Raw genomic sequence first — 25,825 nt, forward strand, 5'->3', positions numbered from 1 at the left:
GTGTTTGAGACACCTATGAGACATGCAAGCAGGGTGAAGAAGATATCTGGACCTTGGGAGATAGCCTGGGGTGGAATTTGAAATTTGAAAGCTATTAGCATATGTTGTCGTCGTTAACTGTCATGGAATCTCTTCTGACTCATAGAGACCCTTTCTAGGGCTTCTGAGGAGCAGCTGGTGAGTTTGACCCACCAACCCTGTGGTTCGTAGTCCAGTGTTTATCCTACAGTGCTACCCCCAGACCACGTAAGTGATCATTTATTCCGTAGCAATGGCTAAGATTCCTAGGGAAGAGCATCCAAGGTGAAACAGAAGAAAGTTGTGGATAGAGATGTGGGGCACACCAAATTAGCAGTGATTGGGGAAGACAAGCACATCTAAGAGTGAAGAGGAATGGTTAAGGAGGTAGACCACCACAAGAGAGGGGCACAGGAAGTCAAGGGAGTAGCAGGTGGCAAGAAGTGGGGTGTGGAAGTACTCAGCACCTGCTCGAATACAGCGATCTTTCTCCTAGCTGTGAAAACTGAACCTGCCTCCTCAGCTTTCTCCTCTTAAATGTGCAATGGAGGAGAATGATAGCACCATATAGATCTGGACTCAGAGGGGCTCAGACCACCCAGGAATGCAGACCTGCCTAGATGGCTCTGTTATAGGAAGGAACTATCACAAAGACAAGGAACAAAAGAAGCTCAAGTAGAACTTGGGGATTATATTCAGACACCCCACCTTCAGAGATTTGTGTCACAGTCTGTCTGGGTCATGACAGTTGTAATAAAAATTGTGGCTCTTCCCATAAGCGGCCTGAAGTAATCTCACAAAATGGTTCGCTACTCACTCGACCCCACACAATCATACAACTCCAGATGTTCAAATCTCTGGGTCCATTTTAAGAACACCTGTGAGAACGGGGTATGCATATCGAGGGTATGCATATCCAGAAAGCCACCAAGTATCTTAAAGATGTCACTTTGCAGAAGCAATGTGTACCATTCCGAAGTTACAATGGTGGCCTTGGTAGGTGTGCCCTGTCCAAACAGGGGTTGGACACAGGGTCAATGTCCCAAAAAGGCTGAATTTTTGCTGCACCTGCTTAAAGATGCAGAGAGCAATGCTGAACTAGGTGTGGATTCTCTGGCCATTGAGCTCCCAAGATGGCGCCATCAAACTTAGAGAGCTCATGGTCGGATCAACCCCTACATGAGCTCACTTTGCCACGTTGAGATGATCCTCACTGAAGAGGCACAAATTGTTCCTAAACCAGAAAAGAAGGTTGCACAGAAGAAAAAGATATCTCAGAAGAAACAAAAATGTATGGTTCAGGAGTAAATTAAGCTTAAAATAAAATGCAAATAAAAGTTTTTAAAAATTTTCTAACCATCTGCCAAATCTTAACAGAAACTGAGGTGTCAGAGACTGGAGCAAGGTGGGGAAAGGGTGCCTGTGTTGCTGAATCCTAGGATCCTATGCATTGCAGAGCACTGTGAAGCCTGCACCTCCTCACCATACCTGAGAATCACCCTTTAGCTTTCAGACAAACTGTAGACCAGCACTGTGGCCGTGATGGGTACAGACAGGTATCAGCCCAGCTCAGTGCCTCAGCTCCCAGGCCACAGGCGAGGCTCCAGGTTTCCTGAGGAGCATGGTGCTTGTGAAACAACCAGCACCTCTAGTCTCACCTCTCACCCTCCATCAGAGCTTGATGCCATCCAAAAGAAAGTTCCAGTAGGTCAGCATACACCTTTCAGAAAGGGATCCCCACCACCACCTTTTTCTCTTTGTTCTCAAATGTTGGAATACCCAGGGCCTCTGAGGGGAGGGTACCGTTAAAAATGTAAAAATAATCAACCTCCAAATCTCTAAGCCTCCCTCCCTGAGGCCATCAAATGCAGTTTAGGGTGGTCCTATCCTGAGCGCGCCCTCTGCTGGCTTATGGGGGGTATTCACCACCTGTTGTCAAAATTGCAGACTCAGAGAACCCTCATCACAATTTATTGAAAAGTCAGCACTTAGTAGGTACTGAACATTTTGAGAGAGAAAAGGAAGAGGAACAGGACAAGGGGGTTTACCTCTAGAGTTTTGTGAGGGCCGGCCAGGAGAAGGCCCTCCAGGAGCACACAGGACAACAGACACGAGGTCTGGCCCTTCCACAGGCCTTGGGTGCCCAACACGCACCTTATTTGGAGAGGCTTTTCTCAAGAGAAGACGGAAATGGTAGACCGTCCTTTACTGTGAATAAGGGGGGTTACACTATGTTCAGTGTGCCCCTCACTCAGATAAATCTCTCATTACGGCAATGTGAGGAACACGCAGTGCTGATGAGGGTTTTGTGAGAAACCTCTATGAGAAAGCAGTGCCAACTTGCTGTGTAATATTAATTAATAGAAGAGAGGCAGACTTATCAACTATTAGATCCACTGGCAATGAAGTGAAGGACTAAGGGCCCTCTCAAGGGCTAACCATTTCTGTCCTCGGCAAAACGAAAACCAGGAAGCTATGTACACCTTTCTCCCGACCTCTCTTACCGTTCTCAGATGCAAAATCTCTGTGGGTCATTTCTTCCAGACTTGAGCCACCAGCCTGCGTTCTCACAGTCTATGCAGGAGAGAAGGCGGGAGAAAGCTCATACTGACTTCTGTCTGAAGCCTCCGCCTCATCACTTCTGTTTAAAGGAGCAAACACGTGCTTAATGATAAGTAATTCTAGATGGATTGACCTAAATGTGAAAATAAAGCCACGTAAAACGAATTAAGCAATAAAGACAGGTGAGCAAAGGCAGAAATGATGACTTTAAATCAAGAATGCAGCTTTGCCAAGTGTGGTGCTAATGAACTGTCTAAGTCAGTATCTCATCCCACCCCTGCCCCTAACACCCCATCCCCCACCCCCGGTTCACTGACAGAAATGAGGGCCTGCACTGCCACCAGGACTCAATTTCCAAATGAGCACCAAAAGGAACTGATAGATATATTAATTTGATTACATAAACAAATAACTTATGTGTTAGATACCCTTTACTATGGTGGTGGTGGTGGTGGTGTGCTGTGGAATCGGTTCTGACTCATAGCGACCCTGGACAGGGTTTCCGAGGCCGTAAATCTTTATGGGAGCAGAAAGCCTCATGTTTCTCCCATGGAACAGCTGGGTTTTTAACTACTGACCGTGAGGTTTGTAACACTATGCTATCAGAGCTCCTTACCCTTTACTATAAGTAAAGTCAAAGATAACTGGCAAACCGGTGTGTGTTATTTTTTTTTAACTGAAACATATGACAGTTATTAATATACTGATATTAAAAAGTTAACCTGTATACAAAAGACAAACACTCCAATGAAATCCCAAAATGAGAAATATCAGGAAAGGTATGAAAAAATGTTCAGTGTTCATAACAATCAAAAAGGCATCGGAGTTAAAACAAGGTGCTGGCTCCGATATAGGTGAGAATAAAAGGGGTAAAGTATATGCTACTGGAGATGGCATACATTTCTGAGGATTTTGGTAATATTTAAAACAATTTAAAAATGTAAAACCACAAAATTTCCATGAATTATCTGTTTCGATTGCCAGATATGTATCAAAGGGACATAACTGGGCACATGTGGCAAGGAAGAGATGCAACGGTGCAGGATGCAACCCTGTTTATAACCAATGATCAAGACAAGTGGGGGACTACATCTCAGCATGCCACACGGGATGGCGAGGTAGTCCAGTGATGACATCATCTGTATCCATGGGCGCGGGAAGTCACAAGAACAGTTAACATTTACTAAACGCTTAACAACAAGGCACCTCACAATTGACACCCAAGGAACGTACTGTTGTTGTCCACACCTTGTACACAAGGAGCGGCAGCTTGGAGAAGTCAAGCAGCTTGCTGAGTCACCATCGACTGGACAGCAGCAGCAGATTCGGCCTGGGTCATCTGCAGATGTCCACATGCTCGTCCCCACACCCTGCTGCCCCTCTGTTTGATTAAGTGAACAAGGCTATAAATCAGAGGCCTCCTGTAGTCCCAGCCTCTGTATTCAGCAGACAAGCACCCAATGTAAAGTCCAGCACGAAGGATCCAACCGGATGCTGGCCATGTGGCCTAAGCAAAATGAATCAGGCAAGACCAAGTTTAATATTCTTGTCAGTTGTTTATTATTTGTCGATCTAAAGACTAGCACATTTACAGCATACATGGCTTTGAATGAGCTAAGAATATATAAAAACAGTAACTCTATGTTTACATATGTTAATACTGCCCAAATCAAATAAATAAAAAGGTTTTGTTTGTTTTTTTAATGCACTAAGCTTGGCAAGTACAGTTGTGTAGGGACAGAAGTGTATTATACAACATTTTTACATTAAAAAGGAAACCGAAGGCAACAGTGCGGCAGCTGCTTCCAAGAATCTGCAGGACATTCCTGGTCTGTTAGCATTTCTTTTTAAATAGGGGGTGTCTTGCAAGGTACATCAGAACCTCTGTGTTATAGTCACCTCTAAAACTGCCTTCCTTGTACAGCTGGAAAGTGAAAGTGCCCGTGTGAGCGAGGAGCTGCTGGTCCCCAAGACTGTGCGACGTAACCACTGTTCAGCAAGCCTGGTAGTGCTTTACTGCTGCGGGGAGAGTTCTAGAACATGATGTTGTTGTTGTTGTTGTTATGTGCCGTGGAGTCGGTTCCGACTCATAGCGACCCTGCACAGGGTTTCTGAGGCTGTTAATCTTTACGGGAGCAGAAAGCCTCATCTTTCTCCCGCGGAACCGCTGGTAGTTTCGAATTGCTGACCTTACGGTTCGCAGCCCAATTCGTAACCACTACGCTACCAGAGGTCCTTGATGTTGTTGTTGTTAAGTGCCATCGAGTCGGTTCTGACCCATAGCGACCCTGTACAGGGTTTCAGAGGGTGTAAATCTTTACGGGAGTAGAAAGCCTCATCTTTCTCCCGCGAAGCGGCTGGTAGTTTCGAACCGCTGACCTTAAGGTTCGCAGCCCGATTCGTAACCACTACGCTACCAGCTCCTTGATAGCCCAGTAATAATGCTTTCAGGGAATCTCTTCGACACAATGAGCCAAGTCTTAGAGTTTGATGTGATCCAGAATATGAAGCAAAAACTGGGGAAATTATTGCCACATGCAAGTGACTCAACATTTGCTTTATTCCCTTTTGATAAACGCAGATATTGAATGTCCTTCAGACAAAAAAAAAATAATAATTCTGAAAAACATGGGCACAGTAATTTAAAAAAAGGAAAAAGATTTAAAAGTTAGCAATGTCCTGGTATGGTGCTATAGAATAAACACCCGATCGATCGCAAGGTCGGTTTGAACATCAAGGTCAATGGTTCAAACTCACCACCCCTATACGGGGGTTGCTATCAGTCGGAAACGACTCGACAATGGCACTTAACAACAACAATGTTAAAAGGCGAAAAGATGGACATACTAGCACAAGCATAAATGATGGCAAGATAAAAAGGCTATATCAGCCATACTGAAAACAAATTTTCTTTGAATAGGGATGGACACTTTTGATGGGAGAATCTGACACCAGCAGCTGCCACATCTCCTACCCTCCCTCTGGGGACCTTGCTCCGAGCAGGGGCAGCAGCTACAACCACTTGCATTAAAGTGCCCTCCACATCAGCTCAGGCTCCCCCAGCAGGTATCAGAAAGCAGTCCGCTTGGTTTGCACACTGCCTTCGGTGTTTTCATTGCTCTGGATCCCTGCCTATATGTCAGCATCACCAGGCCCAACTTTATTATACATTTCCACATGTCATTTGCAAAGAAGCCAAAATAACATCTAGAACTGGAGACATAAGACTTTCCTAGGGGTTCACAAACAATTAGGGTGCTCATTGCCTAGCATCATTAATACGTATCATATATATTTCTTTGATAGCTGTTTAAGGAACATGTAAACAGTATAACCATGATAAACAGGATTGATATAAACTCCTAAGGGAAAAAAAACCTCTGCTATGTGCAAATAAGATACATCATCATCTTACAAAAGAATGACCAGACTTTATATAGAATCCCTAAGGTTTATGGCCCATAAATCCCTTTCAAAATATCTCACTTGAGGAGACAATTTCAACTGTTTCTCAATAGTCATCTTATAAAACAGAACAAGAGGAGAAGAGTACAGTTATTGCAAACCCGGAAATAAGACATATTCATCAGACATTCAAACTTGATTGCATTGTCTTTAGAAGAAGACACACTGAAAATCCTACAAAAGAGCGTAATGTTCTGAAAACATTTAGGCTTCCGCTATCTCTACACGCATACGGTCCCCATTGGAGTGTTGTCTGAGAGGCATTGGACATGCCACATTTGACAGAACTCGGCATCCAGAGAAGAAGGGTGGGGGGAAGGTGCCCTGTCGATGTGGGGGGACAAGACATGGAGTTCATGGGAACAGGAAGTGAGCGCAAAATGGCCTTACTACTGGCTGCAGATACCCTGATCTGTAACTCGTAAGGGGCAGAAAAAAGAGTAGCTCCAATTATGAGGATGGGTTTGCAGGTATGTTCCAGCAAAGTCTTAACCTCAGGGTGATCTAGACCTTCGTTTCAACCTCCTACTTTCCAGGTGGTGGTACATCTAGGACACTTCCTTAGAACCCCTTATTCTCACTGCCACAGACAGTGTGCTTGCTTCACTCCCCAAAACATGCGCTGACCTTTGACATTTGGTCTGTCTGGGATCCAATGACTTCACATAGTATCCATTTTACAGTCAGAGTTTTAAAAAGCAGACTGTAATTGAATGCTGAGTTTTGAGTTACTCGGTAGAAAAAAAATAAGTTGTGGGAGCAGCTGCCTAAATGGACATTTAAAAAGTCTTCTAGCATTTCAGAAAGACCTAGCTTGATTTATACAGGTAACTACCGAAGGTATCTGTGTAGGTATAGCTGAAGGCTATTTAAATGAGCAGTTGTTACTATCCAACTACGGAACCAAACATTACCTCCTACTGATTCCAATGGGGGGAGGGGACCAAACATGCTCCAGAGACTCTTTAGTGAAACATTTTTTAAAAACACAAGAATAAAAACCAATCCTTCAGGTCTTCTTGAAGAATTCATATATGACACTAGAGGGTAGCCACATTCATATGTAACCACTAAGGAGAGGAAACCGTGTGTTCATGTTTCAACTTTTCCGTAAGTCCCTTCGGGAGGCCTGTAATGCTTGGGGAAAGCCTTCAGCTGCAGGGAATTAAACGCATATTTGCGACTTCCAACATTCTTCATTGTATTTTCTCTCCGACAACCCTCACTGGGGAAAAAAACAAGCACAAGAAATGACAGCAGTAAAAAAGGAAAAAAGAAAAGACTTAAAACTAAGATGAAATGAATTGATTATTTTCATAGCATTAAAAAAAGAAATTAAAAAAAAAAAGACTGATTCATCTACATGGGTGCCAGACTCATTTACAACAGTACACATGGGAGATGGTGGGTTCCTGGACAAGGCAGTTAAGAAGCACAGAGATGGACAGATGCCGTATGGGTGGGCGAGGTTTTTGCATTTCCAAAGGCAGCACTGTATGGAAGTGGAAGCAAAAACTTATCTTTTCATGGTTTCATGTAGCTCAGGTAACTCTGTTATTTCAGAGCTGTGTCCTAATTGACAGTTCAAAGGGCCTACAGCAAATTAAATGGAAAAAGAAATACTGCTTCTCTTACCAAAACCTTTAGAGAGCTGTATTTTTCTATGTTAGCAACATATAAACTATATTTTACTATGTTCACAACATAGAAAAATATTACTAATCACATCAAATTTCAAAATGCTGCTTTTTCTTGCAGCATTCTGCCTGGAGCAAGGTCACCACGCTGAAGAGACTGTTCTAACACATAGTCTCCACTAAGAAGCTGGCTGCTCCAGATACAAAGCAAGACCATGGGCTCGCACAGCATGTCTGTGTGGCTGAGGGCTGCAGACATCTGGAAGAAGTGGCCCACCATGGTCTCCTTCTGGCAGACAGCCATCCTCTCCACACAAGTCTCATGTGTGACTTGACCAGCAAGAGCCCGCAGGCACTGTCCCCTAAGGAACTTACCACCAGGACTAGCCTCAGCTGCTGTGGTGACTGGGCGGGCAAAACAAATGCTGACCAGAAGGGTGCAGAGGTGGGCAAGCCTCTCATTCTTAAATAAGAGAGTCATGGGGGCAACCTGGGACATTTTCCGGCGTACACTTAACACTAACAGGCAAAAATTATTTTAAACTAAGGGGCTTCCCACAGCATAGTGTAATTTGATATTTTTACAATATTATTCTAAGACTAACAATTAAATCAACAAGTTATCAAATTTAGTACAAAATTCCCTTTGTGAGATGTAAAATTTGCAGTTACCAAGAAAACGTAGCCTAAAAAAAAAAAAAATTTCAAATTGGTATGAAGACCATTATGTCATCATGCATTAAAAAAAAAATACCAGCGGCAAATGCTCAAGACGTTTTCAGTGAAAATGACAATCTCATTATCAAGAATATGTAAAATATTTTTTTGGTAAGACATAGTAATTTTATTCAAAAGAGAATTCCAGGTCATTTTAGAAAATAATCCACCTGCTTTTTTAGTAACTCAGAAAGGCTTTCTTGTGCCAAAGTGTGTTGTTGACTGAATGTCTTGGTCCTGAAGTCAGGGAGCCCCCATAATTACACTGACCATGTGTGTCTAAGATTCAATAACCAGATAAAGCTATAATCCTACTTACAGAAGAAACTACAGGTTCCCACACACAGCTGACTTCATTTAATCTTTGGAAGCTTTTACATTAACAGACTAGTTCAGATATGGCTTCTCTATTTATATAGAAACATACAAACTTCTCCAGCCACTGGTCACTGGTCAACGCCTCACTGCCTTGAAGAGTAAAGAAGGCTAATTTGTGCACTTCGCCATTATCTTTTATTTACATGTTGATGAAGCAAGTTACTGGGCTCACTGGCTGAATAAATTATATTATAATTAAGATTATACTTCCATTTCAATTTAATTTTTAAATCAAACTGTATTTAGTTTCCTCCAAAATTTTGACTTTCGTTTGAATTTACAAACTCTGACCGAGAGGCCGATTGCATGCTGATGCCGTCATCCCAGGTCTGCCACTGAGACAAGCTGCCACTAAGCACTTAAAGAATGAAGAGAGGGACAGGGCAGGCTTCTGTCCTAAGGCAAAATACTTGACTGATCTCAGTAGTTGCATAATTTTTAGAAGTCAGTAACACAGGTTGATAAGCTGTTGAATAGATTTTAGGCAACTGGCTATCTCAAAGCTGCATGGTTATTTTTTGTATCAATCAAATCTTTCTTTTTAAGGACATCCATTTTATTAATGAAAAATTAGAATGGAAACCCCAACTAGCAATTAATTTTAAGGAAACCTTCTCCTGTGGAAATCCTCCACTTCAAGACCTCATCTGGACACAAGAGTCTCTTCGTGACTCTCTGTCAGGTCTTGGAGTCATGCTGTAGAAGGAGAACCCACCATGCTATTACTATCTCTGCCTGGACCAAGCTAAAAAAAAAAACTGTACAGCAATTTTAGAAGGCCATTCAAATAGAATTGCTTCTAAGTACAGCTTCTCTAAATTCAGAAAGATGCTTTCATACTAAATCTCTAGAGTGAGTTGTCAGTGACAATATCTTAGTGCTAACATTATCTTAGAAGCAACTTGAACACTATCACCAAGTATTGATACTTCTTTCTGAAATCATCTCTCCATCATTGTTTCGTGTTGCCTGTGTCTCACTAGAACAGAGTTGATCTTTGCTATGTATTTGGCATGATTTCATGAGTACAAGGCTTTCAAAAAACCTACTACCGCTGTTGAGTTGATTCTAACTCAGAGAGACCCTACATGGCAGAGTAGAAGTGCTCCAAAAAGAGGAAAAAGCCACACTCACTGCCATCCAGTCGATCTGACTCACAGTGACCTTATGTATAGCGCTTCTGAGACTGTAAATCCTTACACAAGTAGGCCTGTGTGCATGTTTAAGTAAATTTCTAGAAAAGGTAGATTCTCCCAATTCGTTCCAAAGCCATTTTCACACATGCTGTGTATTGGGAACCAGCTGGACGTAGAAATAGCAGCACCACTCGTTTGAATTGCAAAAAACCAGAGAAACCATTGATTATTTCTTACATGGGTTCTACAGACTTCTCTCCTGACTTACTCTGTTCTCTTTATGGGTATGCAATTCCCCTTCCGTCATAAGTGAATGTTCCGGTTACAAATCATCCTGCTGTGTGTGTAAACAGTGTCATCTTCAAATTGAAAGTAAAAACAGTAGAAACCTAAATGACCCGTTATCGCTCATAGCTGCATCTGCATAATCAGGAGTAAGTTAGGTAATTTTTGTCATTATTAAGCATATTTGTTCAGTAAAAGAGAAAAGCCATCTGGCCTTTCATCTGGCAATAAAGATATACGTTTTTTAAATGAAAAAATGCTATTTCAAGAAAAATAAATATGTAAATTGAACAGCCTTTTTGTTCCTTTTATGCACTAATTACTGGAATTCGGTTTAATAAAGCATTAAAAGAGTTGGGTGTAAAGCCACATGCAGTATGTTAGTTTTATGTGTCTGACTTGTGTTGCTACTGTATTCACAACTTTGTGTCATCCCAAATTGAACCTATTCCAACATAAGCCAGGAAATGTTATGATTCAGTTTGCTACAATAATTCAGGGACCGCTTTGAAATGAACATTAATGAATAGGTTCATCTAGATAAGGCAGTTACAAAGCATCAATGTTTTTCTTCTTGTTTCGCTTAAAAGGGAAAGGAAAAGTTAATGGTACATTTAAGGACTACTATCAAATATACAAATTCTTTCCAGGCAGAATGTCTTTCTCTGGAAACAGGGCGCATGGAACGTACAGGTCGGAAGTACTTTTACATCAGAAGGTAAGAGATAGATACAAGGAACGTATCTCCAGGCCAGCTCAGTTATGGAGTAACAGGGAACATGTTACAAGCACTAGAAACATAATTTAAACGAACAAGTCCTCTGGGTGAGATAATTTGGCGGGTATTTACAGTTCAGAACAAAACATCAAACTATAAGGCATGATATATTCTTGGCAGATCACACGCTTTGACACATTCTTTCTCTCCACTTAGGTACACGGTGGCTGCACATATTCTGGCACTTTTGTTTTTTTCTTGTGACTTATTATAAATTTTTCATAATGGCATTCATTTGCAACGCAATTTGGTCACCAGGTATGCTATGCTCAGAAAAAGCCACACAATCAGTAAATTGGGGCTCAGAGCTAATAAAGGAATAGAACAGAGAAGGCTGGGATCTAGTCTTAAGTCTCGGATGGGCACCAGGCCACTCAAGTTCTTCTGGGTGACCACCTCCCGTGTTCCAATGCTGTGAAAAGGAAAAAGGTTCAGGAGAAAGGAAAAGAAAAAAGGAAGGGAAATAAAACAAAAAGAGAGAGAGACATGCGATGGATTTTACCAAAAAGTATGGAGGAAGAATAAAAAGAGGAGAATCCAAAAATTAGATTTAAAGTAAAAACAAAACAAAACAAAAAAATTAAAAAACAAAAAATGGAATGAAGCCACAACAGAAATAAAAGATGATATGCAAAAAGGGGGTATGGAAGGAATATCAAAACAAAACCAGCACAGTTATAAGAAAAAAAGGAGAGAAAGAGAAGTGAAAATAAGAAAAAATACTGTAGTCTACTGAACATAAACACATGTAGGTTGAATAAATGGTTTTCCATGTTCACTCTCTCTCTGTTGGCCAAACACAACTCCATGCGCCCTGCCATGCTATCTCACATGCTGCAAAGACATGGATTTCTGAAAAGCAAGCTGAACATGAAGAACCATTGGGGGGTTTGACCTTCTCACAGATGCCTGGACGTGCGTGGTACAACGGATTGTGCCAAAGCTGCCTCTTGATGGAGCACGCAAGTGATGACATTTACCCCATGTGTCCACCAGAGGCAGAGTCCTCACCGGGCTGATCTTGGGCTCAGGCCAAACAGTGAGAAGGCCTGAGCTACTGATGCCTCCAACTTTTTGTGTAAGTTTTCTACATGATCCGCAAGAATGGAATCCAACTACGAGGGCAGAGTTTAGACTATGCTGGAAATGAAATTTTGAGTTCCCCCACTTTGGAACTATAGGAGAAACGTGCTGAAGTGAGATGGTACCTAGAACTACAACAGCTCTGGAACCATACCCTCTTATCCAGGTCTACCCCAGTGGCAACAGAGGTCCCAGGAAACAGCGGGCAGCCTGGGAGACAATCTACCAGTGAGGGTCAGGCCGGAGGGCCAGGTGCCTTCCTGAGGCTGTCTCTCCCCTAACTTTCCCTGCAGAAGGGACCGTTCTGATAGGGACCACTGTCCACGCTGGGGGGCGCTGTCACTTTCCCTGGCTAGGACAGTCTGGTGGGTCACTATGGCTAGTGTACAGGGCCCACTACATGAGCATTTCAGCTCCTGGACTGGGGACATGGGGCACAGGAGCATACCAGAGGCCACAGTGCACATCCCTTCCACTGTATGCTAAGTGGTGTCACACGGACAGCTTCAAGTGGGCTCTAGTGGGAGCATTCACATTACAGGAGTCCTGGTGTGGCACTGTAGGATCAGCACTGGACCACAAGGTCGGCGGTTCAAACTCACCAGCCGCTCCTCGGAAACCCTATACAGGGTTACTATCAGTCAGAACTGACTTGTCGGCACTTAACAACAATAACAATACAAATCAAATCAGAAACTCTGCTGGCACAGTGGTTTAACCCTCAACTGCTAACCTCAGGGTCAGCAGTTCAAACCTAACAGCCACTCTGAGGGAGAAAGATGAGGCTGTCTGCTCCTGTAAAGATTTACAGTCTCGGAAACCCTAAAGGGCAGCTCTATTCTGTCTTGAGGGTCCTTATGAGTTTGAATCTATTTGACAGCAGAGGCAGTAGATTACAGAGCATATACACAAACATATGTATATGTATGCATAGCTACAAGAGGGCTTTAAAACATTTGTGGAACAATTCCATTATTTCTTCATTCCAATTTGCCATGAACTTTGTGAAGCTCCCTGGTGTGTGTGTGTGTGCCGTTGGCCTCCAGGAGGAAGACAGCCTGGGTGTCTGCTGTGCTCTTTCTCTGCCTCCCTGCCCCTAGTCAAAGCTCTACTCTTCCATCCTGTGAACGGCAGATAAAGCAAAGAACCACACTGTATTATTCCTCTACTCCCGGGTACTGCCAGAGGTAGCTCACCACCTCCCCCGGGTTCTTGCTCTCACCTGGGTCCCATCCAGGCAAGCTCAGAGTCAGGAACACTAACCTGCAGGCTTTGAAGCAGATGGTGGGCTATTTCAGAAAACACAGACCCTAGCTCTTATGAAGGCAGACACATGTAGTGGGAGCCTAAGCTGCAGTTAGGTCAGCTCAGCCACTGCAGACTCTGAGAGCAGGCAGAGGCCTTCAATACCTTCTCAATTAGTCTTAAAGTCAAACCCATTCAACGACCTTCCTTCTGTGTTGTAACAACGTAAGCAGTAACAACCACTTGTTATTTTCACAGAGATTGATCAGAATGTAAAAAATGGATAGAGGTCTACTCATGAACTGAATACCTCACTCTGGAATGACTCTGCGTGTAGCAAGTGTGTTCACTGGAGGGGCCCCTCCTACTACCCCTGCTGGCTGGTCCCCAGGCAGCGGGACCTCCTAGCAGGGGATACCAGACTCAGACCTTAGCCTGAGGTGCTACAAGGACCTCAGAGGCAAGGCCATTATTTAGGGTGCCTCCCCACAGGGCTCTCTGAACTTTCTTTTGAAGAGGGTTCTCAAGCTGAACTCAGGAGGAATGAGCCCCTGAGGCTAAAGACAGAAGGTGGTTGGTAAGCTGTCTTGAAGGGCTTAATTGCGGTAACAGAGAGGTGAAGATGAACTTGGAGAAGCAGTGGACACCAAACCACTCCAATTTTGCAAAAGACTATAATGATCAAGAGGCAGGGGCTTCTGCGTTGTTTTTATGCACTGTTGTGAGAAGGTCAAAACGGCAGAAACATACAGAAAGGATAAGAGAATCGAACGCTTTACAGAATTTGGTGAGAGGACAAATGATACAGAACATTGAGGAGGAGTGACCATTGGAAACGAGACTAACAGCATTGGTGAGCCACATTGAAGAAGACGGGAAAACCAGGTTTCTTATCCTTTCTTTTGGTATGTGAGAGAAGGTGCTTCCCAGCATTGCTTGGAACAAGGCACTGGTCAACAGTAAACAGAGTTTTAGTTTCGGGCTGGATCTGCAAACACACCTGCTGCCTCAGAATCGGAACATCACTAGGGTGAGGTTGCCATGGCACACTGACAGGGAGGGTGGGACGGGGCTGGCTGCTGTCACCATAAAACACTCATGTGGACACTTTGCTTTTGGAGAAGCAACTGTGTCGATGGCTAGAGAAGAAGCGGAGCAACCAGTGCAACCTGCAGACGCATTTTCCTCCGGAAAGTTTGAAAATACTTAATGTGACATAAATGGGAAATGCCTGCTGATAAAAACCCTTAGCTAAATCACACCTACAACAAGGTAGGGGCTGAGGGACTCCATGTGTCACCCAACTTCCACGGCCCTGAGCCAGTGACCTGGAGCTTTGGTAAAGCCCTGCATTTAGCTCCCTCATGCCCAGGCCTCCCTACTGGCTGGCCTAGGCATTTCCAGCTCAGTCCTGCATGCCAAGACCCATGCCAGCTGGGTTTTTTTTTCTTCTTTTCTATCGTGACTTACGAGAGACCACTGCCTCAATTTGATAGGGCCAATAGTTTGGCTTCTGTATACATTTGTGGATTTTCCAAAATCAAGCTAGAGTGTGATGGGGGAGTTTGGAGGACCTGTGCCAGGAGGAGGTCCTGGCGGGCTGAAAGCTCATCTGCAGTTTACACGGTGGCGCCCAGCATGGGGCAGGCGGGAGCTGCGGGTGGGCGGGCAGGTGGGCAGCGGGACTCACCTGCGCATGCACTCTAGGGCCTGTGTGAAGACCTGCGGGGCCATGCCATGTTCGTGCTGCAGGATTAGACACTGCTCCAGGGTTACTGACATGGCCGTGCGGTCCTTGGCGCTCTTGCAGCTGGTGAACCGGACCCCATTCAGGCGGCGGCAGACCTATAACAGGAAAACGGGTAGTGTTGTGGAAGGGAGATGCCCTGCTCACAGGAAAAAGGTCGCCGTCCACACAGCAAGGATGTGACGTGCCAGTAACAACCGCCAAGGCCAGGCCGTGCTCTGTGCGGCTGCTTTCACTTTCCATCCAGTCTAGTCCAGCTCCGTGTCCTGCCAGGCTATCAGCTTTGCTGACAGGCCCCGGCTGGCTCTTCTCCCTGGCCCTTTTTCCTTGTGTAGGCCAGCTATCTGGTGAGGGACCCTTAGTTTATACACAGAAATACAAAGTGAGGTATAGAAGGGGAAAGCAACGCTGGTCCAATCGGAAGTGGGACACCTGGGTGCCCGTCTTGGCACTGTGTCCCCACTTGTCCAGCCAGTCCCCTGGGCTCTGTGAACCAACCACACAAGAATGGACACATCCAGGAGTCCCTGAGAGCCTTCCCACCTCTGAGTCTACATCTACTGGGAAGAAAAACACACCCACAACAAAATAGGAGCTGAGGGACTCAGTGTGTCACCCAACTTCCACACAGCCCTGGGCCAGTGACCAGGAGCTTAGGTAAAGCCCTGTAGGGCTTTGTGGGCTGGTCTACCATCTCTATGATAAATGACTTACATAGCAACAGAAAACAGCAACATATTTGTGACCACAGGTTCCAAACATGGTAAGCACAAGGCCTGTGCATCCAGACTGTGTTCACTCAGTGGAGACTGAGTCGGAGTGAGATGCCCCGTGACACTGAGGGATCTGGCTGAGTCACCGCTGCCCTTGCTGCAGCCTGTGGGGGCAGCTTGCCTTTTGTGTGAAGTCTCACAAACTGCCCTAGGCTTCAGAGCCTGGCCAGTGGTGTTTAGCAGCTCCAAGTAGGTCATCACATCTCAGAGGGAACTTCTCCCTATATAGCTTCAGAAAAATGCAAAGGAACAAGGGCAGCTCTAAAGTAATAAGCTTATCTTCCAGTTCTAGAGCACGCATCTTTGATTCAACGACTTTCTCTTGTCCCTATGGAGAAATCTGCTTGCCCCTGGCTTAGGTATATGATTTGCTAATACTGTTTGGGGTAGCAGATGCAACAGCAGAATTGTTTTCTTTCTTGACAAGTACCTCTGCAGCTTGCCAGAGAATGTCAACGTTCTTATTCTTCCTGGCATGCACGTTCTGGCCCAGAAAGCGCAGCAGCTCGGGCAGGCACGTCTGACTCCGAGATCGAGGTAGGCCTGGAAGAGAAGACAGTTCATGGCATGGGTGCAGCGCCCGGAAGCTCCACACCCTAAGGGCGGGCACAGTCAGCAGCTGCTACACGACAATGAGAGGATGAGTAGCATGTGGCAGCAGATGGAATTTTGGACAATTTAAGCAAGAGGGTAGGGATGTGCTGGTGGTGCAGTTATTAAAGTGTTCATCCCTGAACCAAAAGTGGGTGGTTCAAATCCACGAGCCGCTCCATGGGAGAATGATGACAGTTTTGGAAACCCTGTGGGGGCAGTTCTACTCTGCCCATAGGGTCGCTATGAGTCGGAACTGACTTGATGGCAGTGGGTTTGGTGGTGTGGTGTAGGATAAGCACTGGATTACTAACTGAAAGGTTGGTGATGGTGGTTTTGACCCTCATATAGGGTCGTTGTAAGTCAGAACAGCCCCACAGGTACATAACATCAATTTCTTTTGGAGTCACTTCAGTTACTCCTTCAAAAGGCAGTAACTTCATCTCTCTTGTGCTCTTTTGGGAGTGGAGAGTAAATTACCTTGGGGACATTTTGAAAATAGCCAAGCTACCCTGTCCCACTTAAGGGATAAAACATCTGGTTCTCAGTACCTCCCCCAGTGACGAGGGTGACCACGTGGGGCCGTGGGTTACTGGGCCTCCTCACTGGACCCGACAAAGCCCATTTCTGAGTGACACCTAGAGGCTTTCCCACTATTGTTCCATTGAGATGGCCTCCAGGCCCTTGCAGGACCCCTGAACCTGAAGACTGGTCAGATGGCTTCACCTAAGAACTCAAGGAAGAGCAAGAATTTTTGGAGACCCTCTGGGATTTCCACATAACTCTGTCGACACAGGGTAGGGGTTCAAGGTCATACCCAAGAGAAACTGCCAAAGTGAATGAATCAAAACCCCAAACCAAATACACGTACAGTTCCCACTGCATACCCCCACCCTGGCATACACAGAGCTGTATGCCATCCAATTCTGGCATGTTCCTGAAGTGCTGGCCAGCAGACAGACACACAGAGATGGAAAGAAGTATCCTGCCTTGGGGCTGTCTGTGGAGACTGTGGGGTCTGAGTCAGGGTGTTTATGCTCCAGGAGGAAACAGCATGACCTTACTTCCCTGGATCAACCTGAGTTTCTCTTCAGTCACCCCTGTAGTATCTGGTTTACTGCATACCTGCCAACTGATGACCTGAGTGAGAGGTGCAGGGTACTCAGCTTGGCAGTCTCTGTCTTTTCAGCCTCATAGACCAACTCTTCCAGATCTCACTGCTCCCTCCCCGGCCCCCACTGTCTCCTGTGCCCTGCTTCCTGGATCATGCCCAGTCCACCTGGCTCCCCACTGGACATGTCCACATCAGTACTATTTGGTTAATGTAGACCTCACCCTTCACCATGGTCATCACTGGAAAATGCTCGACTCCAAAATGTTCAACACAGAACCTTCTCGCCCTGACCACAGTGCCCACTGCTCCCACTCGCCTTCTCTTCTCAGTGTGGTCTCCAGCCCCTACCTGCTGGACCCACCCCTTCAAGCCACAGCCTGGGTCCCCTACAGCCTTCAGAAGATGGACACAGGCAGCCTGGGCTCAACCTCGGGCTCCTCGGGAGACCGGTCTCCATGCCGCAGTGTCCTCGTAAACCAAATGGGTACAGAATAGTGCCCACCCCTAAGACTGCTGCCAGTTGGCACCCGAAGAGTGTAGGATGGGGTCTGTAACAGGACTGAGACTCACTCTGTCACAACCTACTGTTTTTGCTGCTGAAGAACTCAACGTCTCAGTAACTGGGTTCACAAACACCCAAGTGACTGAATTACCTTTAACTGAGCCATCAGAGAACACTTTCATTTCTCTCTTAATGTCTTCATTTCCATGCTCACTGCACATCAGGATGACTTTGGGGATTTCTAAAATTCCCAATGCCCAGGTCCGACCCATTGGGCTCAGGGTGGGTATGGGACAGGCATTGGTAGTTACTTCCAGCAGGCAGCCAAGGCTGAGAGCTACCCCTTAACACTTCCAACTGCAAACCCCGATTATCTCCTATATGCCGCCCACCCACGGCCCTCTTCAATGCCAACAGAAGCATCACTCCTGCTGGGCACCGGGGATCCAGGGCAGTGGGTAAAGAACTTAGCAATGTGCCTGGCATACCAGTGACCCGCAAACATTCACCAGCGTGCAGTGCGGCCAGTGTCCACACTTCAAGATCTACCTGCCACAGTTCCCAGCGGATATGAACTAATATTAGAGCACATCAATGTGACTGGTTCTGGTCCCTGGGTGGTACACATTCTGTACTTCAAATCCACCCAGGGGCACTGTGCAATAAAGGTCTGGTAATGTACTTCTCTAAGAGCAGAGACATTGACAACCCTATGGAACAGTTCGATTCTGAATACATGGGAAGCTGCTAAGGGTCAGAGCTGACTGGAAGGCAGCAGGACCTCTCGTGGATGAATGTTGTCACTGTGTGTGTCGGAGCTGACAAACCCCACCCAAGCGCACTGCTGTCAAGTTGATCCAGACTGCAACCCGATATGACAGAGTACAACTGCCCATAAACTGACATTCAGGAGTAGACTGTGAGGTCTTTTCTTCTGCAGGGTCACTGGTGGGCACAAAGCCTTTCAGTTAGAAGCCACTCGGACTGCTTGTGGAGAGGCAGAAAGTTTTCTCTGGAGACTCAGCCCTGGCTTCTCTTCTGGGCCAGAAGCTTGTCCAAGGCAGGTCTACGGCTCAGCCAATGTTCTGTACATGGCAGCTGCTCAGAAATATTTACGGGTTAGGCTCAGGAAAGAGTCCCACACACAAAGTGGTGTCGTGCAGCTGCTGGGCTTGTCACCCAAATTCTGGGAGCAGCACCAGGTTCTATGTCTTACTGCCAGAGGCCTTGCTGCAGCATCTTTACCAGGAGGGACACACCTCTCCACTGTCTCTGGGAGATGTGTGAACAGGGGTCACTTGTCCCCAGATATCCGACAGTGCTATGTAATTCTCTTAGCCCCAGAGAGGCAAGGGACAAACTGGAGCTCCACACATCCTACCCGGCAGGCACATGGTACCACTGGGTTAGCTGACCCTCAGGGACTGAGCCAGTCTGTGACAGAGCAGCTGAGATATGAGTTAGAGGAGGACTGACCACAAGAAAGATCAGCCAGGGCGGCAGCCACAAGGCAAGTGTCTCAGAACAGGGGACCTTACATTGGCAGAGTCGGCCTGACCTGCTGCCGGTGGGGAGTGTGGGGACCAGGAAGGAGCACTTCAGCCACATGTGATAGGAGTGAACCTGGCCACTGAGCAGACAGTACACAGACATGTTAAGTCACACACACACACACAAACCAGAAATACTTACAATCTTCAGGCAAAACTTCCTTAAACTGCTCAAAGTAGGAATTTAGCCGCACCAAGCTCTCCACATTGATAACTTCTTGTAAAGATGTATCGCCAAACCTTTGGAGGGTATGAGGGGACATCGTTAGCTGGCTAATGCTGCTTTCTTCTAACACAAACACAACTGTGTTACCCCCAAAAGACCCCAAACCCACTGCCACCAAGTCGACACTGATGCACAACCAAATTGTAGGACAGAAGGTTTCTGAGGCCGTAAATCTTTATGGAAGCAGACTGTCACATCTGTCTCCTAAGGAGCAGCTAGTGAGTTCGAACTCCTGATGTTTTGGCCATCACAATATCGATCCCCTCACACATTCATTGAGCATTTACTATGGTCCTTTTAAATAAGATCCTAAACCACTTTCCTCCTCCAGAACCTACGGTCAACTCTACTGCATTGGTGACAAGTCTACATGCAGTTCGCTGGCAGGAAGCAGGACTCTGCAGTAGCTGTGCCTATGAGGTAGTCAGAGTCACTCTGCATCTGCCAGGTGAGGGCACGGACTGAGCCCCAAAAAAGGGCAGAGAGGTTCACCCTGAGGACATGGCGGCATGCAGCATACACGTGGGTACATGCCAAATGTGAAAGGGATGAGCTAGCACAATGCCACCTGCAAGGAGGAGTAAAGGAGGCAATTATAAGAAGCAAGCTCAGAAGTTCCTTGTTGAGCAAACACCAGCCTCATGGTTGGCTACCGCCTGTCTTCCCTGTTCTCATTACCACGCCTTCCTCTCATCAGCCCTTCTCTCCTTGCTGCATTCCGATCCTGCCTCAGACTCTATCAGAAACTGCTCTTGAAAAGACCATCAGAATTAACAGCTGCAGGTACAGAGAACGCTCTTCTGATACCTCCCTGCTGGCCTCACACTCTTCCTGCAGCCAGCTCGTCAACCCTGCCTGAGATGCCTCTGCTTCCTGAGTATCCTCAGCCCACATCTTCCTTCCTCCTTCCAGAAACTTCCTGTTACCTAATTACCAGTGACGCCAAAATTGACACCTCTCCAACTATGACCTCCCATTTCCCACATCCAAATGTGTGCTTCCTCCTTCCCCTGGCAGTCCCAGAGACACCAGGATCTCACACTGAACTCACGGCATCTGCCCCCAACATGCCTCCTCCCCTGGTTCTTTAGCTCAGTTAGCCGCATCTCCACCCACTTACTCACCAAACTAGAAGCTCAGGGCCTGTCTACTCTCCTCATGGTCGCTCCCTCCCACCCAGGCCAACTGAAGATGAAATCCTTCCATTTTACCACTCAGACAGTTCTCCCAGTGTTCTGCCTCCATCTATACCACCTGGCCCTGATCCAGGTCACTGCCTTTCACCTGGACTCTTCCCAACTACGGCTTCATCTCACTTGTCCCCCTTCACATCCTTTACCTGGCCAGCAAAGTCATCGATTACAATGTAATCTGATTGGGCCTTGCCAACGACAAGTTCTTCCATGTTTCCCACCAACCATGCTACTATTGTAACTGGAGGTCTTCTTACACCTAGGGGTCAGTGGTCACATGCCTGGGGCTTTAAAGGTCTAGAAGATACATGGTATTGTAGATCAATTTCATAGGCATCTTTGAATGCTGAAGTACACATATCACATGGGAGTGAAATATAAAACAGGAAAGAGTATGCACTGCTAGTTGTGTTATGTACAACACACTCCCTGCTCTCCAACACACACGCATGCACACATGTGTACACACACAAGTACAAAGGACTCCTCTCTGCTGCTTAGCAAGAGACTCTGGAGAGTCTGAAAGGCATATAGGTTAGGATCCAGGCACACTTCTTGGCGCTGCACACAAGGCCTGTCTACCTCCACTATTACTGATCCCTGTCTTGAACCTCATGCCTTCAGTTGACCGTGCCTGAGATTCTCATTTTCTCCTCCACCTCCTCGAGTAACAAACTCCTACTCATCCTTTACAACCCATTTCAATCATCACCCCCTCCAGAAAACCTTCCCAGGCCCTCTCAGATTTCATTAAGCATCTCTACTCTGGGATCCCATGACTCCTGCATCCATATCTCTACCTTTAGTACCCACAGCTGAGTCTCTTGAGGACGGCGTGGCACACATTGTATCCCCAGCACCAAAGACAGGCCAGGACATACAGAAGTGGTAAAAAGAACAGTGCCAGAAGGTAGGAAGGGACGACAAAGTCCACTCAGCACTTGGGAACAACGGGAGGCAAATCCTTTTCCTCCAACAGTTCAGCAGCCACTCCCGCCCCCGACACCAGGCGGCCCGCACCTCTCAGCCAGTGTCTGCTGCTCGTTGATGCCCACGTTGAAGAGGACGGGCTGCACCCGCAGCAGCATGCCACTCTGGATCTCCCGGGGCAGAGAGTCAAACAGCGAACCTGGTAGGGGGATCCGCACATTGAAGCCATCGCTGGAAAACAGGAGACAGGAAAAGGAGGCATTGTGGATCGGAGAATGGACAGGAGGTCAGTCTGCGGGACCTGTCAACTGGGCCAGGTGTGAGACACTGGAAGAGGTGGGGACGAGGCATGGGAGAAGAGGAAGCCACATCGCGCGCCCTGGCGACATGCAGATATGCCTCCGCGACACACAGGCCCAGTTGGCCCTCCACTCCGTGATTTCCAAACTACTGGCCATGGGTTTTGAGAGGGGACTGAAACGAACTTCAGTGATGGCCAGCCATGTTTTGAACAGAATGAAATAGGACAGAATAAAAATTAAGAAGGCATTGTATACAATAAGCATAAATGAAAAACACTGTGCTGCCTCTTAAGAAATTCAGAGCACCTTCTTACCGATTTCCCGTGATGACAGGCAGCATGTCAGTTGATGAGTTAGAAGTGGCCTGGGTGACTTTAAAGGTCACATTCCTCAAGTCCATGATTCCAAGGCTCATGTCCTCCAGCATGGCCAGCTCCTCACCTGTACCCAAAAAGAGACAAAGAAGGCTGTCAGGTGGAGGGGACCTGCCTCTCTCCCCAGGGAGGGCAGAGCCCCTACTCAGCATGGCCTTGGTGGCTGTGGGTGTGGGTGAAAGGCAGGAGATCCAGGCACAGCTGTGTGGGGGCAGTGGGTGAGGGGGACTGGGCAGTGTGCTTCCCTGAGCCTCTCCACCTGCTGGCTCAAATCCCACGGACTTCAAATAAGCAATTCAGTGGGTGGACACATGGACCACACTGCCAAACCCTTTCTTTGTTTAGTACAGGGCTGAGTGAGGGGAAAAGAAATGCAAGCAACCTCAGAAAACAAAACTAGTTTTTTTAAAATGGAAAGAGATATAGTAAAACAGTATTATTGTGGTCCTTTTTCTATTACATATTTTTATATTTACGAAGGGTCCTAACATTAACAAGGACCCCTGGTATGGCGCCGTGGATCAGCACTGGACTGTGAATCACAAGGTAAGCAGTTCAAACCCACCAGCAGCTCCTCAGAAGTCCTATACAGGACCACTATTGAGTCGGAATCGACACGACAGCATTTAACATACACACACACACACACAACATTAACAAAATACCTTGTTAAAGTCTTCCTTTTCATCTTATCAGAAAAACTAAACAGATAACAAAGGTAGATGGAAAACAGCCTTTTTGGAGGTCAGACCTATTAAATTCTAAAATATCCCTACCCTTTGCCTTAGCAGCTCTACTAATAATTTAGAAAAAGGCCCATAAAGTCTTACGTGCAAAGGTGTCATGCTATGGCATTGTTTTCACAGGAAAAACTAAAACAACCCAAATGTCCCACAATAAATTACTGGCTAAATAATTATCATCCACCCTCAACTAGAAAGATCTTCGAGATATATAAAAAATGACAGCAACAACAAAAGCCCAGAGGTTGCATGTGTGTATACTTATAGAGAGCGCTATACAAGAACCTTGTATATTTGGGCGATGTTTCAGACTATTTTAATGAGCATGTTATATGTGTAATCAGAAATTACTTAGGAAGAAAGGATTAAAAATCACACATGTCATTGCTGCTCACTGATCCCTGAGTCCCAGTGGCTGCCCTGGGGCTGGGCGCTCAAGCAGGCAGGGTGGGAGTCTCACCCACCGTAGGTGCTCAGCAGGCTCTCAAACTGAGCCAGCAGCCCGATGGTGTAGAGCTGCCGCAGGAATCCGTCATCATGCAGGCAGTTCCTCAGCTTGATGATGAAGCCACAGATGAGAGCGGTCAGCTAGTCAGGGGAGACACAGGGAGACACCGGTGAAGACAGACAGCTCCTCCTCAAAGAGTAGTCAGTTCACGGCTAGCCCTGTGAGTTCCCCGGAGCTGAGGAGTAGGGAACACCTTGGATTTGGGGGCAGGGGCAGGAATATGACATTACAGGCTCGCTACCCCACTGTTCCCACAGGTGGGTTTGGTTTTGGCCCAGTTTCCATCCCAGTCTGGATGCTACTCCGGGCTGGAACATTCTGGAAGCCCAGAATTAATTCCCCACAGTGAAAGGATCTCTTTACTCACAGAGCCATACCAACTCTGGATGAAAACTGAGTTAATGGTAACAAATAACAGAAGAGACAGAGAACATAGTCACTCTAACGTCTCCTCAGTGAGAGATGTTCTGCGTGATGAAACAGGCCTGCCCAGGATGACAGGGGCAGATGGCAAGGAACCACCTTGAGTGGTGAGTTATCCCTGACTCATGGCTGGCTTTCCTAATTAGATTCCTAGCATCTACTCAACTTGTTACATTCATTTAAACTCTTCCTTTCTCTGAAGGATAACAGGAATCATTAAAAACAGTTCTCGATGAGAAGCAGAGCTAAAGCAGACCGCTTTTTTATCAATGGGAAAACAGACTGTACTGAAAGCAAATATCCATGTTTCCTTCTCTAAACTCTTTTGTAGAAAAGAACACAGTGGTTAAAAAAAAAAAAAAAAAAGGTGGCTCATGGCCCCACCTCCAACCCCTTGTCAGTGTAAAGTCAGAAGGGGGGCACATTCCATCAGTGCAAGATTTTCCAGGGCCACCAAACGTAAACTCAGGCCCATTCCAATTTTAAGCACACACTGATGGGAGTAGATTTCCCCCACGTGTTGAATTCTGGACTCCTCTATTAATTACATTTGGAAGGAACAGGCATGCTACAGTATTATTTTTTAACGAGAAGGGAGAGGGAAAGGAGTTTCAGTGTCTGTTTTTCATGAGCTCATGGCCTCTTGGGCTTACGGTTTGGCAGAAGACAACGTCGCGGCGGTACTGCAGGCTCAGGTATGTGGCTATGGTGGGAGCGCTGTCCTGCATAAGCAAGAAGACCATTGCCTTCTTGGCCTTGTCACTCATCATGGCCACGCAGTCTGTGAGGGTGGTCAGCAGGGGGTAAAGGGCCTCACTCCATTCACCTGAGCATGTGGGAAGGAATCAACATATAAGGGAAGATTAAGAATGGGTTCTCGGATATTAATATGCTACCTAGTCACCTGACCACTGTACATCTTTCCCACACCCCTCTTTCACCTTCTTCTGCTTCTTCTAATTCTTGACCCATGCTCTGGCACTAAGTTCTGCCTGGAACCATTCCATTCTCTAGCCTTAAGCTCAAAGCTCTTTCCAGTAAACCTAACAGCGGTCTTATCCTGTACAACTAACACTGTAGCAGATGTTCTGAAACTAAGGGGGGGGGGGTGTTTAAACGCTAACCATAAATAATGAAGATTATGCTTTTTTAAGAAAACAACACAAAAAAGTTCTGAAAGGCATGATTAAGCAAGAAAGCTCTTCTGTCCGCAGAACCTAATCACCTTAACCACCTGGGTAGAGAAAGAGACCCAGGAAATTATCTTGCTGCTCTTCACCCAGGTATTAACGCAGACAGCCCTCTACATTGTCAAAGCCTTTTGTGCAAGTGTGGTAAATGTTCAATGTCTACATCTTAAAGAAAGACTATTCACATTCTTTCACACTCACTTCCTTACTATTCCCCTCACATCTACTCTATCTTCGTTTAAAGAATATAAAGGAACTTTGAGCCTGTACCAAAACAACTTTTTAAAAAATAGAACCTCAGGGTTCTTTGCCCTTTGCTTTTTTTTTTTTTTTTTTTTTTTTTTTCCAATTTAGT

General features: G+C 46.1%; 1 protein-coding gene and 1 pseudogene across 5 annotated transcripts in view; one reads left to right on the forward strand and one right to left on the reverse strand.

The window, feature by feature from the left end:
- The first annotated feature begins 819 nt into the window (after nucleotides 1-819).
- LOC102840636 lies at nucleotides 820-1,326 on the forward strand (annotated as a pseudogene).
- A 5,701-nt stretch (nucleotides 1,327-7,027) lies between these two features.
- Nucleotides 7,028-25,825, reverse strand: part of INPP4A (inositol polyphosphate-4-phosphatase, type I, 107kDa) — a 59,785-nt gene continuing 40,987 nt past the window's right edge. For 2 of the 5 annotated variants that reach the window (XM_006870755.1, XM_006870759.1), the window contains 8 exons: nucleotides 24,934-25,106; nucleotides 23,814-23,937; nucleotides 22,547-22,673; nucleotides 22,021-22,161; nucleotides 19,724-19,821; nucleotides 16,255-16,367; nucleotides 14,995-15,149; nucleotides 7,138-7,270 (listed from right to left, as the gene is read on the reverse strand). In XM_006870755.1, coding sequence (XP_006870817.1) covers nucleotides 7,138-7,270; nucleotides 14,995-15,149; nucleotides 16,255-16,367; nucleotides 19,724-19,821; nucleotides 22,021-22,161; nucleotides 22,547-22,673; nucleotides 23,814-23,937; nucleotides 24,934-25,106 — 1,064 coding nt within the window. Of the gene's footprint in view, nucleotides 7,271-11,137; nucleotides 11,389-14,994; nucleotides 15,150-16,254; nucleotides 16,368-19,723; nucleotides 19,822-22,020; nucleotides 22,162-22,546; nucleotides 22,674-23,813; nucleotides 23,938-24,933; nucleotides 25,107-25,825 lie in introns of those variants that run through there. The other 3 variants (XM_006870758.1, XM_006870756.1, XM_006870757.1) reach the window with 3 other exon arrangements.

The sequence above is a fragment of the Chrysochloris asiatica genome, unplaced genomic scaffold (genome assembly GCF_000296735.1).
Source record: "Chrysochloris asiatica unplaced genomic scaffold, ChrAsi1.0 scaffold00150, whole genome shotgun sequence".
Taxonomy (NCBI): Eukaryota; Metazoa; Chordata; class Mammalia; order Afrosoricida; family Chrysochloridae; genus Chrysochloris; species Chrysochloris asiatica.